At 42.1% G+C, this 14,448-nt stretch overlaps 1 protein-coding gene and 1 long non-coding RNA gene across 14 annotated transcripts in view; one reads left to right on the forward strand and one right to left on the reverse strand.

Moving 5' to 3' along the window:
* Positions 1-12,076, forward strand: part of LOC109410419 (F-BAR domain only protein 2) — a 111,236-nt gene extending 99,160 nt beyond the window's left edge. For 12 of the 13 annotated variants that reach the window (XM_062856429.1, XM_062856430.1, XM_062856433.1 and 9 more), the window contains 6 exons: positions 7,731-7,954; positions 8,467-8,642; positions 8,710-8,890; positions 8,954-9,463; positions 9,532-9,761; positions 10,604-12,076. In XM_062856429.1, the coding sequence (XP_062712413.1) occupies positions 7,731-7,954; positions 8,467-8,642; positions 8,710-8,890; positions 8,954-9,463; positions 9,532-9,761; positions 10,604-10,725 (1,443 nt within the window). In that variant the 3' untranslated portion in view covers positions 10,726-12,076. The remainder of the gene's footprint in view (positions 1-7,730; positions 7,955-8,466; positions 8,643-8,709; positions 8,891-8,953; positions 9,464-9,531; positions 9,762-10,603) is intronic. The other variant, XM_062856431.1, reaches the window with a different exon arrangement.
* On the reverse strand, positions 11,005-14,329 carry LOC134289832 (uncharacterized). Its single transcript, XR_009998698.1, has 2 exons — positions 14,018-14,329; positions 11,005-13,956 (listed from the first exon to the last, which is right to left on the reverse strand). It is a non-coding gene; the product is annotated as an uncharacterized LOC134289832 (long non-coding RNA).
* Positions 14,330-14,448: the final 119 nt, after the last annotated feature.

Consider the following 14,448-nt stretch of genomic DNA (forward strand, 5'->3'; position numbering starts at 1 on the left):
ACCCCTTTAAACGCCCTCAAACCTCTCCAAAACTTCCCCTCCTTTCCAAACCTCCTGAGACGCTCCTGAAACACCCCTTATACCCTATATGAAACACCCAGAAGCCCCCTAGAACATCCCTTAAACACTCTCGAAACCCCTTGAATGGTTTGAAAAAGGAACGCTTCTGGAACTCCTTGAAATGCACCTAAATTCCTCCGGAAACACGACTGAAACTCGTCAGAAATCCTTCTTTAACTCCCTGCAAGACCCCGTGGATACATATCAGAAACGCTCCTCAAACAATCTTGCGTAGAGTCAAGCACAGTGAGAGTATAAATGGTAAAGTGCGAGATACAGAAGAGACCTCACGCTCCACTAGACGGAAATATATTGCCATTTTGCTGCCAGAAAGTGAAAACGTTACAGAAATGTTCAACACCGCTGCTATCACTCGCAAGCGACGAGAGAACATTTCTGTCATGACACATCCGGAAAAAGGAGGACATTTCTGCCTAGAGTTTCGACTCACACCTTATCTCTGACACAAAAGGACGGAAGTCTATGTGCTTACTTCGACTTCTTTCTCAGCTAGATGTATCGCGCCCTAATTGTTGCAGCATATGGTGATCTTCTTGGACTCCGCAGATAGCTCCTGTCGTAGTTCTCACCACCATATTGCTCCTCAGGCAAATAAACCTAAGATTATCATAAAGCCTAACTTATGAAATGACCTTTAAACAATTCATAACGGCTAGAACGATTTTCATAAGGTTGACGCAGAATCGACTCACAGTTTGGCTTTTATACACATTTAGCAACACGATATTCTCAAGCGTCGATAGCCGCGTGGGTTGGGCACGAGCTCAGTGATCTCGACGTTCATGGATCGATTCCAGTCTGCTTCATTTTGTGATTTTTCTTCTTTTTTGATAAGTTTATCTTATGTAATTAGGTCATAATAAGCATGTTCAATTTTCATAAGGTATTCTTAATGGCTTCCATACTTATCGTTTATGGCTAAATTTCACAAGCTATTTTGATGAATTTCGGTAGTTTACTTTGCTGAGTGTAGTATGGCCATGTATTCGTCTACCGCCATTGACAAGGCTACTGTGGACGGTCGTGGACAGCTCTACGAAACCGGTCAGCCTGACTTTATTATAAGTCGATGAGCGATGAACGACGTAGGACACCGTTGCCACTGCTTCCACCTGGAATCGCCCCTCCAGGCCGGCGTTAAACAGCATGCTTTTGTCTCGCTGCATCTACATCTCGTTCATCCGCTCTGGCAAGTGCGTTCTTTCTGGATTGTTGAAAACTATTTCGATGTCGTACCACGTGTACGGACGAATTCTTAACCATCTTCATCCTGTACAGTCCATTCGACTCTTGTCCAACTGCTACTCTGTCCTGATCGGGTTGAACGACCTGGAATGACTTCTTGTCAAAAGTGTCCTGGTTCAAGCTTTGGCAAATTATGCTCACGGATTGTAGATCGGGCGCTAAATCTGGAGAGCTCAGTCGAAAGTCCAGTCTATATTGTCGTTTTTTACTACACTGCACTGCGTTGAACGCTGCGAAAAATGCACTTCCCGCGGCTTTCTCGATCGTCCTTCTCGTTTGGTTTCCTCTTCACCGCTTACTTATCTTTTGATTTCTGTTACTGGTTTGAACTGTTGTAGACGCCCCATCCGCTTGTCTTGCAATCTTTGCCGACCTACATCCTGCAGGATTTTTGCAGGATTTTCACACTCGACGACTCCACTCCCAGGACCATCCTTCATACTGCTTCGGCAGCCCCTTCATCAGCAAACTTGCCACTCAAGTATCGCTTTAACCAAACTCAGAAAACTTTAAATCCCCACTTAAAATCCAACCTCAGAAAACTGGTGACCCGTCGTAAACAGCTCGTTCACACCTTGAGTCGTTTGGCAGATTATTTCTTTATCAAATTCAGCGCCTTTCCGACAAGTCCGATCAATCTCAGTGACAGGCCTATTTTCTTAATATTTATCCGCTGTGCTTGTAGGTATCACACAGGTTATCCCAAGCTTCTATTGTGGTTTTGGGGTTTTGGTGTTCCATCGATACTCAAGCATATCGTGGCCAGGGCTTGCTCGGAAGCTTCATCGCTTACCGCCGGACCCACTGCATCCTCCGGTCGTTCCTTCACTTCGCACCAGGTTCGTTCCTTAATCAGGATCATCTTGGTCGCGAAGGACGAAACGGATATTGCGGATTTTTTGAAAAATTTCCACTTTGCGGTAGCCGCCGAGTTCTACCGCAGCTGTCAAAGTCCTACCGTAGCCATGAAAATCATCATATCATTGAAACAGATGGCCTAATCAAAGTATGCTTGCAATGTGAATTGCTCTGGAAAGCAACAACAAACAATGATCATCGGCGTCGTATCCAAGGCATCCTTGACCCGATTGATGATAACTTGGTGAAAATCAGTAGTTTGACAGCTGCGGTAGCTTTTTAAATCTTCCGTAAAACGGAAATTTTTCTCTAAATTAGCAATAATACAACAATAACAACCGCCTCCTCCTGACGTATACTGTGCGCAGTATGAAAGTGTGTAAATAATCAGTCGGACATCGTCCCGTAGATGGGCAACTTCGAGCCCGAAACCGGTCGACCAAAAAGATATTTTTTCAAGTTCCTTTTAAGGACTGTATCGTTAATTATGAGTACACATTTGAGGCTCTGTATTAAAAAGACTATGCCTTATTTTGACAACTGCTATGTGTCTATGTGTTGTTATTGTCGCGCTTATCTTTTATTAGAGTCTGGCGGCGGCCGTACGCTCGCAAGGCATACCGCCGCAGTGACAGTCGCAAGGCAAAACAAAAGAAAATATGTTCCCGCCAAAAACAAAAGCACGTGGGTTTCGCGAAGTGACAGATGTTTATGAATGTATTTGTGATAAACGATGAGAGTGGCTCACTGGAATCAGTGTGCTTGCTGTCAAACCCCATATAATGGAATTTAATACTTTTAAATCTGGTGACGCTGTTATGATTAGTGACTGTCGCGCTAATATCAGAAGCCAGAGGCAGATAATCGCCATATTCTGATTTTTCATGAGACGCATAATAACGTTGTAAGCAAACGATAATCTTGATTAAGTGTAGTATGCACCTGGTAAGAAAAGCACTCAAGAAACAATCCCTCTAATGGGCCTTTTCATTTGACGTCTTAAATCAGCTGATTTTTCGGGCGTTTGACAGTTCTTCTATGAAGATGACACTTTCTTGTTAGCATCTGTTGTTCAAGCTTTGTAAACAAATGCATGCACGGAACTGTCACATGAAAAGGCCTATAGTCCATTTTACGAGCCGATTTTATGAATGAAGTTTGACAGGAGGTAGTGTCCAATAACCCGTGAAAACCAATATCATCATCAACATTGTTGTCACTTCGTAAAATGGCTCATTACCAAAGGAATTTTGACAACTGATTAGTATGGGATGAAATGTCAGTCTTCCTTGGGGAATAATTGAACGGAACATTTTTCCGCAAGGAAAAGTGACAGCTCCATTTGATTTGCCCGGCAGGCGTTACGAACGTTACACAATTTTCGTTTCTTTTCAGCTGCGGACCGCTCAAGAAATTTTGACAACGAAATCATTTCTTGACCGTTTCTTGTCCTATCCTTTTCCACAGTACTTTTCAGGTGCGTACTACACTTTAGAAGTTAAAGTTTTTCCTCGAGCGGAACAATGCGAGGGTTTAGGCGCCATCCACAAATTACGTAACGCTCTAGGGGAAGGGGGGGGGGGGTGTATGGCCGAGCGTTACGGTCCATACAAAATTTTTCGGGTTTTCATACAAAAAAGCGTTACGGAGGGGGGAGGGGGGGGGGGTCGAAAAATGAAGATTTTAGCATTACGTAATAAATGGACGCTGCCTTACGGATAAGAAACGAAAATCGATTGCAATTCACAGCGTAACAAAACATAACCTTTGGTCTGTCTCAAGAGCAAACTTATGTGTCTCTGACAGATTTTGGGCTGCTGAATTCGAATCCGGGCTCAGATTTGCTCCAGCACGTTACACTTTTTAGCTATACCTCAATGTATAGGGCAAAATATGCGATTTTGGGCTTTTTTGACTGCAAGCCATTGGGCATGGAAATATTTTTTTAAGCAATCAGAGGGTAAATTGGTCAATTAACATCTAAATTAGAGACTCATGCAAAATATTTTGTTTTACAAACTCGAATTTAATATTTTTTTGCGATTTATGTTAAGTACGATATTTCCCATACAAGTCGCCCTCCAAAAGTTGCATGCAAGTTTGCATGCTGACATAAAATGCTTAAATCTATCAAATTTGATTTGGTAAAACGAAATATTTTGCATGACTCGTTAATTTAGATGGTTATTGACCAATTTACCCTTTGATTGCTTAAAAAAATATTTCCATGCCTAATGGCTTGCGGTCAAAAAAGCCCAAAATTGCATATTTTGCCCTATAAATTGAGGTATAGCTCAAAATTGTGACGTGCTGGAACAAATCTGGATTCGGATTCAGCAGCCCAAAATCTGTCAGAGACACATAAGTTTGCTCTTGAGACAAAAAAAATGTTGCGCTGGGTTATCGCTAAGAAAATTAGCAAAAGTTTAATGTGTTAGGGTTTTTGTTGTCCAAAATGCTATCAAACAATTCGGTATGCATAATCCACTGAAAGACTCACCCGGACGTGGCAAAAAACAGGTGCGTCCAAGTCAAATTTGGACAGCAAAATTTGCAAAATCGTTAAGGGAAAATAGGAGGTATCCATCAGAGATTGCTCAAAAAAGTGTGGAACGACTGTTGGTATGGTTCAGCGCGCCATTCAGTCAACCAGTGATCGTATAAGACGTGGAATAAGATGTTAAAGCGGAGGCGATATGCGTACAATTTACATGCGCCTAAATGGAGGCATGCACGCAAGCATGCACGCATATGGCCTCCACTTTATCATCTTATGCAACATCTTATACGATTACTGGTTGTCTCGAGGGTTGTCTGGGCAAGGAGCGTAATTCCCTGAAGACCTACCCAAAACAGAAATGTCCAAAACGCAGTCAAATTCTGGCGGATTATGTGAAAACTCGGGCTTGGAAACTGTACGATGATGTTTTGAGCAAAAGTTATTTATTTTGGCCGGATTTAGCATCCTGCCACTATGCGCGTGACACCTTTGACTGGTATGAAGAAAACAGTGTTCAATTTGTGGAAAAGGCAATGAATCCTCTAAATTTCCCGCAAATAAAGCCCATCGAGAAGTAGTTAACTCTGATGAAAGGGAAACTACGGAAAAAGGATAGAGGAGCAGAGGACGTCACCAAATTCAAGAAAAACTGGGTCAACCCAAGCAAAACCATCGTCGGAACGGTTGTCCGAAACCTTATGAAGAACACCAAGAAGAAAGTGCGAGAGGTGGCAAGGTCCACGAAAAATTAAATATACAATGATGTGTCATGGGCTATTCTGATGGTCATTTTCATTTTCAAATATGTACAGCAATTTTTAGGTGTACTCATAATTAACGATACAGTCCTTAATGAGTAAGAACGATAAGTGTTGTGTTCCGTCTCGTGTTTGCGTATTTTGTGATCGTGAATGTTCTTACGTTAGCACAATCAACAAATTGTTTTTGCCACGAGCTTTAGTTCTCTGAACAGCGTAGATCTTCCCACACCGGTTCTAGACCCATTTTGAGAACCGTCAACAATCTTCCTTTGTCCCTTAGTAGATCGGATCGCCAAATGCATTAGAACGAATCCCCTACATTTGGTCTTTTTAAGGTGGAGTGAAACATTTTGTTTCCTTTGCGTATCCCGTTACCATAGATGGGCTGAGCCTCACTTCCTTCATCTCATTGTAGATTGGACTGCCAAATGGGCTGAGACGAACTGGATTTCTCCATCGATGAACCGAATTCACTCAGTCCGAGAATTGTGACACTAGAGCGGGATCTTTTCCAATCAGAATCGTCCAATTCTGATTGGAAACGACCCCGCTCTAGTGTCAACATTCTCGGTCCGAGTGAATTTGGTTTATCGGTGGATAAGTCCATGGAAGATTCTCGTTGAAAATTGGGTTCTTTGGGGGTATCCAGATTACTTCATAATCAGATTCTCCGCCCAGAAATTAGTCGAAATCCGAAATTTCATAATTTTTGGAGTCCTGGAACTATTTTTAAAATGCATTTAAAGTTTGTATGGGGAAATTTTTTTGTTCCTGTCGAACTGTCATTTTATCGATTGAACTGTCATTCTATCCACGAAAATTTAAACTGTTTTGTTAATTTAACCATCATAACAAAGGTATTGGAATCCAATAAAATCAAGTTATACTTAGAAAATTGAGCTCTTTCGATTAGCCTATAGAAAATAGCAATAGGTATTTTGTACTCTAAACAACCCAATTCTTCAAACAGTGATAGAAGAGAATGAATTTATTAAAAGCTGATTAAATGATCTTTGCTGTATTCCAGGGGGTACGACACAAGCTTTCACAACCCAAAAATGTCGAAATATCCCACAAAAAGTATGTATACCCATTGAAAAGACGGCACAGTTTTTACGGGTTTTACTGGGCTTTTTTCGTCTTTTTTTAATATTTCGACTTGGGAAAACTTGTGTCGCCCCCCTCGCTAGATTCTGAGGTTACAGTGTCAACAAAATTAATGATACTAAATACCGCACTGAGGCTGGCGCCGGTACTGTACATTAATTAATGATTTTTCAAGTCTACTACGACAAGCTGCGGGATTGAGAAGTATATAGTCTGAACCAAAACAAAAACTTACTCGAACACTGCAAACCAGTGCTGCAATTTTTTGACAGGCCTTTATGATAGCGATATTTTGCTTTTTTCATTTTCTCCGTTTTGGTTTTCCTGTCAAAGTTGCTTTCCGATCAGCAACACGGGAGCGAAATGAAATAGGTACTCACACTCGCACGCAGCGTGCTGAAAGCGAGAGCTGACAGGGCTAAATTTCCATTCAATTTTCTGTAGTTGAGTGTTTTCACCCGTGCTAACGTATAGGGCACTCACTCTCACAAGCCACCGCTTGAGACGAATGGCCTTTCAGCATGAGTAGTGTGTGGATGATTGGGAATTGATCTTGTTGGGTCGCTCACGAATGGAGCTCTCGGACTCTGTCAGTTCTCACATCGAGAAACTGAAAACGACCGCCGCAGTCATTCATTTTCGGCTGAAAAACAAGCACTGAGACTGATATTTTGCAGGACTGCTGCAAACAATGCGTTTAGTCTTTTTGGTTGTGCTGTGCTGCTCTTTTATTTTTTAAGTTATGTTTTAGTAATCGTACGGTCATTAGAGAGTGTAGTAGATCTTTACCAGATATCGTCATAATTCCGTAAGCCAGTAGGATGTGTGCTGTGTTTTCTTTTTCGATTTTATTATTGTAACAACTAACTGATTCTATTGTTTTCTTGATTTTCTCATCGTTACCTGTTCTTATACCATCGTTTGTCGGGGTGTGTATGTGTGTTCATTCACTGTTTCATCTATCATCCATTCAAAACCCATACGAACACACTCATCCTACACTGAAAATAATCACAACTCTAAAACACCCGCAGCAGTGCAGGCGAAGCTCCGAAACGCACGAACGAATGTTGTTGCGCATGAAGCGGTCCCAATCGGTATCGCAGCAACTGGGCGATAGACCCTCTTCCGATAACGGGAACGATCCGTTGGTTCTTACTCATGCTATTTTTCCTCAGCAGCAGCACCATCACCACCATCATTCGTCGTCGGCCTCGTCGGCCCATCATCACCACAGTGGGCCCGGGCAGCACCTGAGTGGTGCCCAATCGGCCGCCCTGCTGAACAACAACACCCATCACCATCTAACTAGTCCGAATGCGTCCAACGCATCCACGCCCACGACGGTGCACCCGTATGCTCCGCTACAGAGCCCCACGCTGTCGATGTCCACTACTTCCAAGTGAGTTAGCGTTGATACATGGCTTAAGTAACCTTATGTTTTAGTTTCCTTAAATATAACTAACAAGCTTTATAAAGTCCAAAAAAATTTCGATGGAACCTTATAGCTGCTTAAGAAACAAGTTCCGAGTGGCATCTTGGGCGGTTTAGCAAAAGTCCCAGAAAAGCATTTTTGAAGTTCCAAAGCAGTCTAACACAACTTTTTGAAGAGCTTCAAAGTTCTTTACAAGTTCTGTATAAAGATCTTATATAATTCCATTGTTTTTGGAACACACCAAGAAAACCGTAGTGTGTTGAATTTGGAAATCTGAACTACAAGTCCTGTTCAACGACGTAGATTGAACTTGCTCGAAGTTGATGTATCCTGCTCTTACTCATTTCTCAACTAACGGGTTAGAGCAGGATGCAGCAATTACGAGCAGGTTCAGCTTGCATCGTTGAATAAAACTAGCGTTTGCTTGGGAAATGCCCTATCGGGACGAATCTAACACGTGTATCTTTCCTCGTCATTAGTAACCGTTACGCGGATCTGGGTGACATCTTTTCGGAGGTGGGCGATATCAGTGCCTCGGCGCCAGCTTCGGCCAACTTGACCAAACTGACGCAACGACAGATCCCCACACCGACGTCCACCGGTGGAAGCAGCATAGCGATACCAAGACCACCGTCCCGAAGATCTGAAGCGGCAGGTAGGTTCCGCGGGGGTGACTCCATCTTATCTGATGAAGTATCTAATGAAAATGTTCCAACTTCCAGTACGAGGCCGGATAAGTCCTGCCTCGCAGATAGCCCGAGCGGACAGTGTGGGTAGCTTGGAATTCCGAAGTCCCAGCGTCGGAATAGGGTCATCCAGGGGTCCTTCGCCGTTGACGATCGGCATGTCGGACACGATACCTTTGGCCGTTGCCTTCCATGAAATCATTCATGCCTACTTCAGGTGAGATTCGTAAATTTTTCTCTACAGCATACAGTTTCAATAACTGCTGAATTTTTTCGTTAGGGGTGCGGACGAAACTCGCTGTCAGGTGAAAATGTCCGGCGACATGATGCTCTCCTTCCCGGCGGGGATTGTTAACGTTCTAGCGAACAATCCCAATCCGGCCAAGCTGGGTTTCCGCATCAAGAATCTCCAGAACCTGGACAACGTTGTGCCCAACAAACAGTTGATCACGATCGACAAGCTTCAGTCGACTGCCCTCAGTACAACCTTGGAGTTCAACATGCCAGTATTAACGTCGATCTTAAGGCGGCAGTCCGAGCAGAACCCAACGGCGCCGTACTTCAATGTCGACATCCTCAAGTATCAGGTAAAGGCCAAACCGGGGGCCGCTTCGTGTCCATTCCAGCTGGTGTCCTATTGGAAGTGCGAACAGAGGCACACGGACATCAAGATCGACTACAAGTACAACAGCCATGCCATGGCATTGGCGTCGCCGCTGCTGAACGTATCGTTAACGGTACCGGTTGACGGAGGCGTAAAAAACGTCCAGTCGAAACCGCATTCGGCTTGGTATGTCGTCTACTGTTACTTGACAACTATGATCTCTAAATCATCAAAATCATTCTTTTGTTCCACAGGCAAGGTGAATCGAATCGGCTGGTGTGGAACTTTACAGACATATCGCAACACTCGGACAACCTGGGCGTCGATACGTTGCGAGCTCGACTGGAAGTCGGCTCGGGGCCATCGAATCCGGCCATTATTTCGGCACAGTTCAACTGCGAGGGCACGACACTGTCTGGAATTGAGTTCGAGTTGGTCGGAACGGGTTACCGCTTGTCGCTGGTGAAGCGACGATTCGTGTCAGGTAAGTCGTAAGGGATTTCCAGCCTGATTTTTGCTCTGGTCTGACGTTTCGGTTGGCATATTTGACTTTTTTATGACCGGTATTTAGTTGATTTTGGGAAATATGATTTCGTCATGTTCTCATAAGATGTTAAACTCAGTAAAAGCTATCAACCAGTTTTGATTTTTTTTCATAAGGTGAAGGCGATTGTCAACCTTTATCATTAAATTATTATTTCTTGTATCATTATAATTCCATAGATACTGAAACTAATCACTGAGATTTACGGCGAAATCGTTCAAATTACTGGAGGAAATGAGTTAAATCGACAAAATTTTCTAAAAGTTATTAAAATTACTGGAAGATAACCTGTATCATATTTGTATGATTCCTTATGATGGATAACAATACAGTCCCGATTCGTTCGTTGGTGGCTCGTTAGATGGGCTGTTTCGATAGTTGAATGTTCACTGGTTGGGGCAAAACCCAACTAAAAAGCACTGTCAATGTCAAAACCGATGTCAAAACTAGTTTGACGTCTGACCGCCGTCGCATCGCAGCTCCTATATACAGAACGTTTGTGCAAGTATGTGAGTGTTTCGTGACGTATTCCTCGTCACTTGCTTGTGTCTAGAGCATTTTGATCAGTTGTCAGTTGCCCCAACGAACGAACGCGATTCGCTAATCGGGGCACAGTCGTGACCCAACTAGCGAATCCTCACTGTATACATAATATTGTAATTTAACATGTACCCATTGGAATTCCTATCAAAACCGTTCACCTAATAATAATATTAAGGTCATCAACGATAGAGGTTACAGTTTACATGTTGTCACCCTTCTATTTCATCATTTTCGTATAGGCAAATACATCTGCGAAGGTGACGGTATTCGTTCGGTGAAAACTCCCACCCCACCGAACGTCGGAATTCTCTCGCCCAGTCCATATAGCAACAAATCGGCCGGTTCGGGCGGATCCGGATAGCAAAAACTCTACTTTTTCGAATAGAAACGGCCCGGTGGCCGGCCGTGCGGTAAATGTGATCGAAAGTGCGACGGCATGAAATATTGTAGTCGCAGTATGTAGTCATAATTACAACGGAACGCGTTGTATGACACCTACCTTTAGTTATAGATAGAGGGACGACTATCGGTGTATATCAGATCAGGAGAAAAATAACGTTATTTACCAATTTACAGTGTTGTTTCTTTAGTTTACGTACACTTGACGTAACAGAACGAAATGTTGCCTTTTTCAAACAGATTATATAGAACAGAACCGAAGTACATTCATGTTTATATTAGCATATAGACTAGCTAGTTAGCAAATCAGGTAAATTCGAAAAGCGCGCCAACGCTTGTCCCAATCTGCTTCTGTAAATACTCAAATTACGTTCAAAGGCAGTCGCAGGACTAAACGTTTCCTTTTTAACAACTTTCCAATTCAACTAATCGACATTTCCAGGCTTGAATATTTATAAACACCACTTTGGAGTAAATCTTTTTCATTTATTCTAACTCTATGGTAGCATGTACAGACAGGAGGAATCGCCAATAATCGTTACAACAGATGTAGTTTAAGCAAATCCCGAATAACAGTTACATCCGCAGGTTATCGTTCAAAAGCTTTACCATTATCGTGCGGATACTGTTCCGAAACAACCGTACAACCCGCATAATTTAAAACTAGTATTACATTTTGATTCTTCAGATAGCGGTCGAACCTCGTAGGGCGCTTAGCTAGGTAGCTCAGTTCAAATTCCAGCAGTTTTGGTGTAAAACTATCTTTGTACCCTAATGTTAAATTACAGAAAATTGAAAATTGATCTTCTGATCACACTACTGAACTGATATTTAGATGATACGAACGAATACACAACAGAGACACAGTGTACACACATGTACTATTATACTAACAAAAATATAGCAGCCGTTAGGAAATATATGTTAGACATATATGACACAACTAAACAGACCTATTCAAAATCTCACCTAATGTTACTAAAGCTAACCGGGTTCAGTTTTCAAACAATAATGTGATGGAGGCTTCAAGTTGATTCGTTGGCACAAGGTTACCAAAATGTGAATCAATTTTACAGGCAAACAGAAGAAAAAAAAAAACGATCTGCAAAACCGAAAATAAAGAACGAACAAACATCTGACAAAAAAAAAACAATACGGATACTGAAAACGAAACAAAACTTATTCCTAGGTGATAGGTTTTAGCCGAAATGTCCTTTAACTAGAGAAATAACAGAAGGAGGAGGAATATATGCGTAAACCACTGCAGTTAGATGTAACTCTGAGAATATTGCAAATAAAACAAAGTAACTATATGAATCAAAATGGTTTGATCATTTATTCGAAAGAAAATTCGTTCTAAATAGGTATAAGCGCAGGTATAAGTTTGTTTTAGGACAAAGTTCTAGATCTTTGCCTTTAAGCCCCGAACCCAATGATAGTGCCGTAGAGCAGTGATCATCAACTTAGATCACTATCTCGTCAGTAAGAGTCGTGCATGGTTATCAATCGTGGCGAACTCAAGGGCTCAGCGACCATTGCGATTCCATGTCGTGGACAAACTGTGAAGCCCTTTACCCTAGATGAGTTAAAATAAGCTATTAAAATGCCGAAGAACAGTAAAGCTGCTGAAAAGGCTGAATTACCGGCTCAATTTTTCAAACACGATAGTGAGCAGCTGTATGAAATACTTCACCGTATTCTATTGAAGATATGGGAAGAAAAACTACCTGCTAGTTGGCTTCAGAGTTACATGTCCTGTTTACAAAAAGGGCATGGATAGGGGACGCTAATTTCCGTAAGATTCCTTCGTCGACGAATTCCAAGCTGATTTTCGTGATGGTCGATCAAAGATCGAACAAATGTTCACTCTGCGACAAATCCTAGATAAATTCTGGTATAGAATTCTGCAAGGTGACGTCACGAATGAACGTTCGGTTCATTCTCGTTCGTCCCTTCCTTTTCCCTCTCACGCGAATTTTGACATTTTCCGGAGGTTTGTTTGATTCCCATTCGTTGCCGTTCTTTTCTCTCTCGGAGAGAAAATTGAGGTTAAATTTCGATGCAAAACTCTATTACCAACTTGCAAACTAATTGATTTCAAAAAGGGTATATTTATTTACTATCCAGAGATAGAAATCCCGAAAAACGATGGACGTAATAAATGAATCTTCCCTTACTCAAGTAAAGATTCAAATCCTTACACAAATTTCCGAATGAAATTTGTTCTAGCCTAGATGTCTGTTCTCTGTGCTTTCAGCATGGCAAAACCAAAATTTGCTGGTTAGCTGTCAAAAATGTTTAGGGTGTAACTCGCCTCCCATCGAACAGCTTTTCAACGGTAGATTCCGAGGGGAATGGCAGATCCGGATTTTTTGTGAATTTCTCTACTTTTCCTCCAAACTCCCGAATAAATGCTCCTAAGAAATTGTTTTTTTCATATCCTTCCCAAACTCCCATCTATCCGTCGCTATCCGTTTCTAACCGTGTTCAAACCTCCAACGATTTGAAAGCGCTCACGGTGATTTCATCGTGAACGCACTCCAGTAAGAATGTTTTTACGAAAGAGAAATGTCAAAACGAAAAAAAAAATCAAAACAGAAGTCGGAATCCTGATCGGCTCGTTGATCCTTACCCGGAACGACCCGGAATCGAAATCCAAGTCGAAATCTACCCATGGAATCGACGGAATCATCGGATCTACCCCTAAGATGAAAAGTAAGTTTGTTTATGATGAACCGAGTTAAAAAACATAGCTGAACGATTGAATCTACTGAAAACGCTCAAATTTATCACCCTCATCTCACGCATCAACCTGCCAGCTTCATCCCCCGAGTTCTGCCGAGAGTCCAGCATACAACTAGAGCCTTGACTAGAGCTGCACTGCAACAACTGGAGATGAGTCGGTTGGGTCAATATTGATACGCTTGCCGGTAGTCACTGCGCTGAAGAGCATTAGCGTTGGAGAGAACCGGGAGAACACTATATTTTGTGGACGTCGGTGATGTGGCTCACAACGTTGCTTATTGTCCAGCGTCCGGACGACACGTTATGTTCCCGGGAGGAACACAAAGCGAGCAGTTGGCTTTTGCCCGAGCAAACATATGTTATTTTATGTCTACCCGAGCATCCACAAAAACGTCATTTCTTCAAGGACACAATCTTGCCGTTTTCAAGATCACAATTTTTTTGTAATCTGTAAAGAAGAATTCAACAATGTCACATTTATAATTGCTAAAAATAGTAAAACAATTCACTTTTTTATTCAGTATTCATAAATAATGGTATTTTCCAGCTGAACTACTTCTCGGAAGAACAAAATAATTATTAGCTTTCTTTTTCCATCTGTCTGAAAATTGACATTTTGCTGACAGGATGAAGAGCAGCTCGAAGAGCAGTGAACGAAAATATCCGCCCATATCCGTTTCTAACCGTTCTATCCTCTTTGAAAGCGTTCACAGTCTTCTCTATCCCGTACCAACTACACCGAAAGTAATCATTACGACGATATCCTCTTAGAACTTTCCAAAAGGCATGGTAAGATTTTTGGAAAACGGCTGCTGCCATTCCCCTCGGTATAAGCAGTTATGAAGACATCAAGGGGAATGACATATCCTTTTCTAACCGGAATATCCACATTTATCCGTTTCTAACCGTTGCTAACCGTTGCTAAGCGAGCTGCTAAGTG

This window comes from Aedes albopictus, chromosome 3 (assembly GCF_035046485.1).
Source record: "Aedes albopictus strain Foshan chromosome 3, AalbF5, whole genome shotgun sequence".
NCBI lineage: Eukaryota > Metazoa > Arthropoda > Insecta > Diptera > Culicidae > Aedes > Aedes albopictus.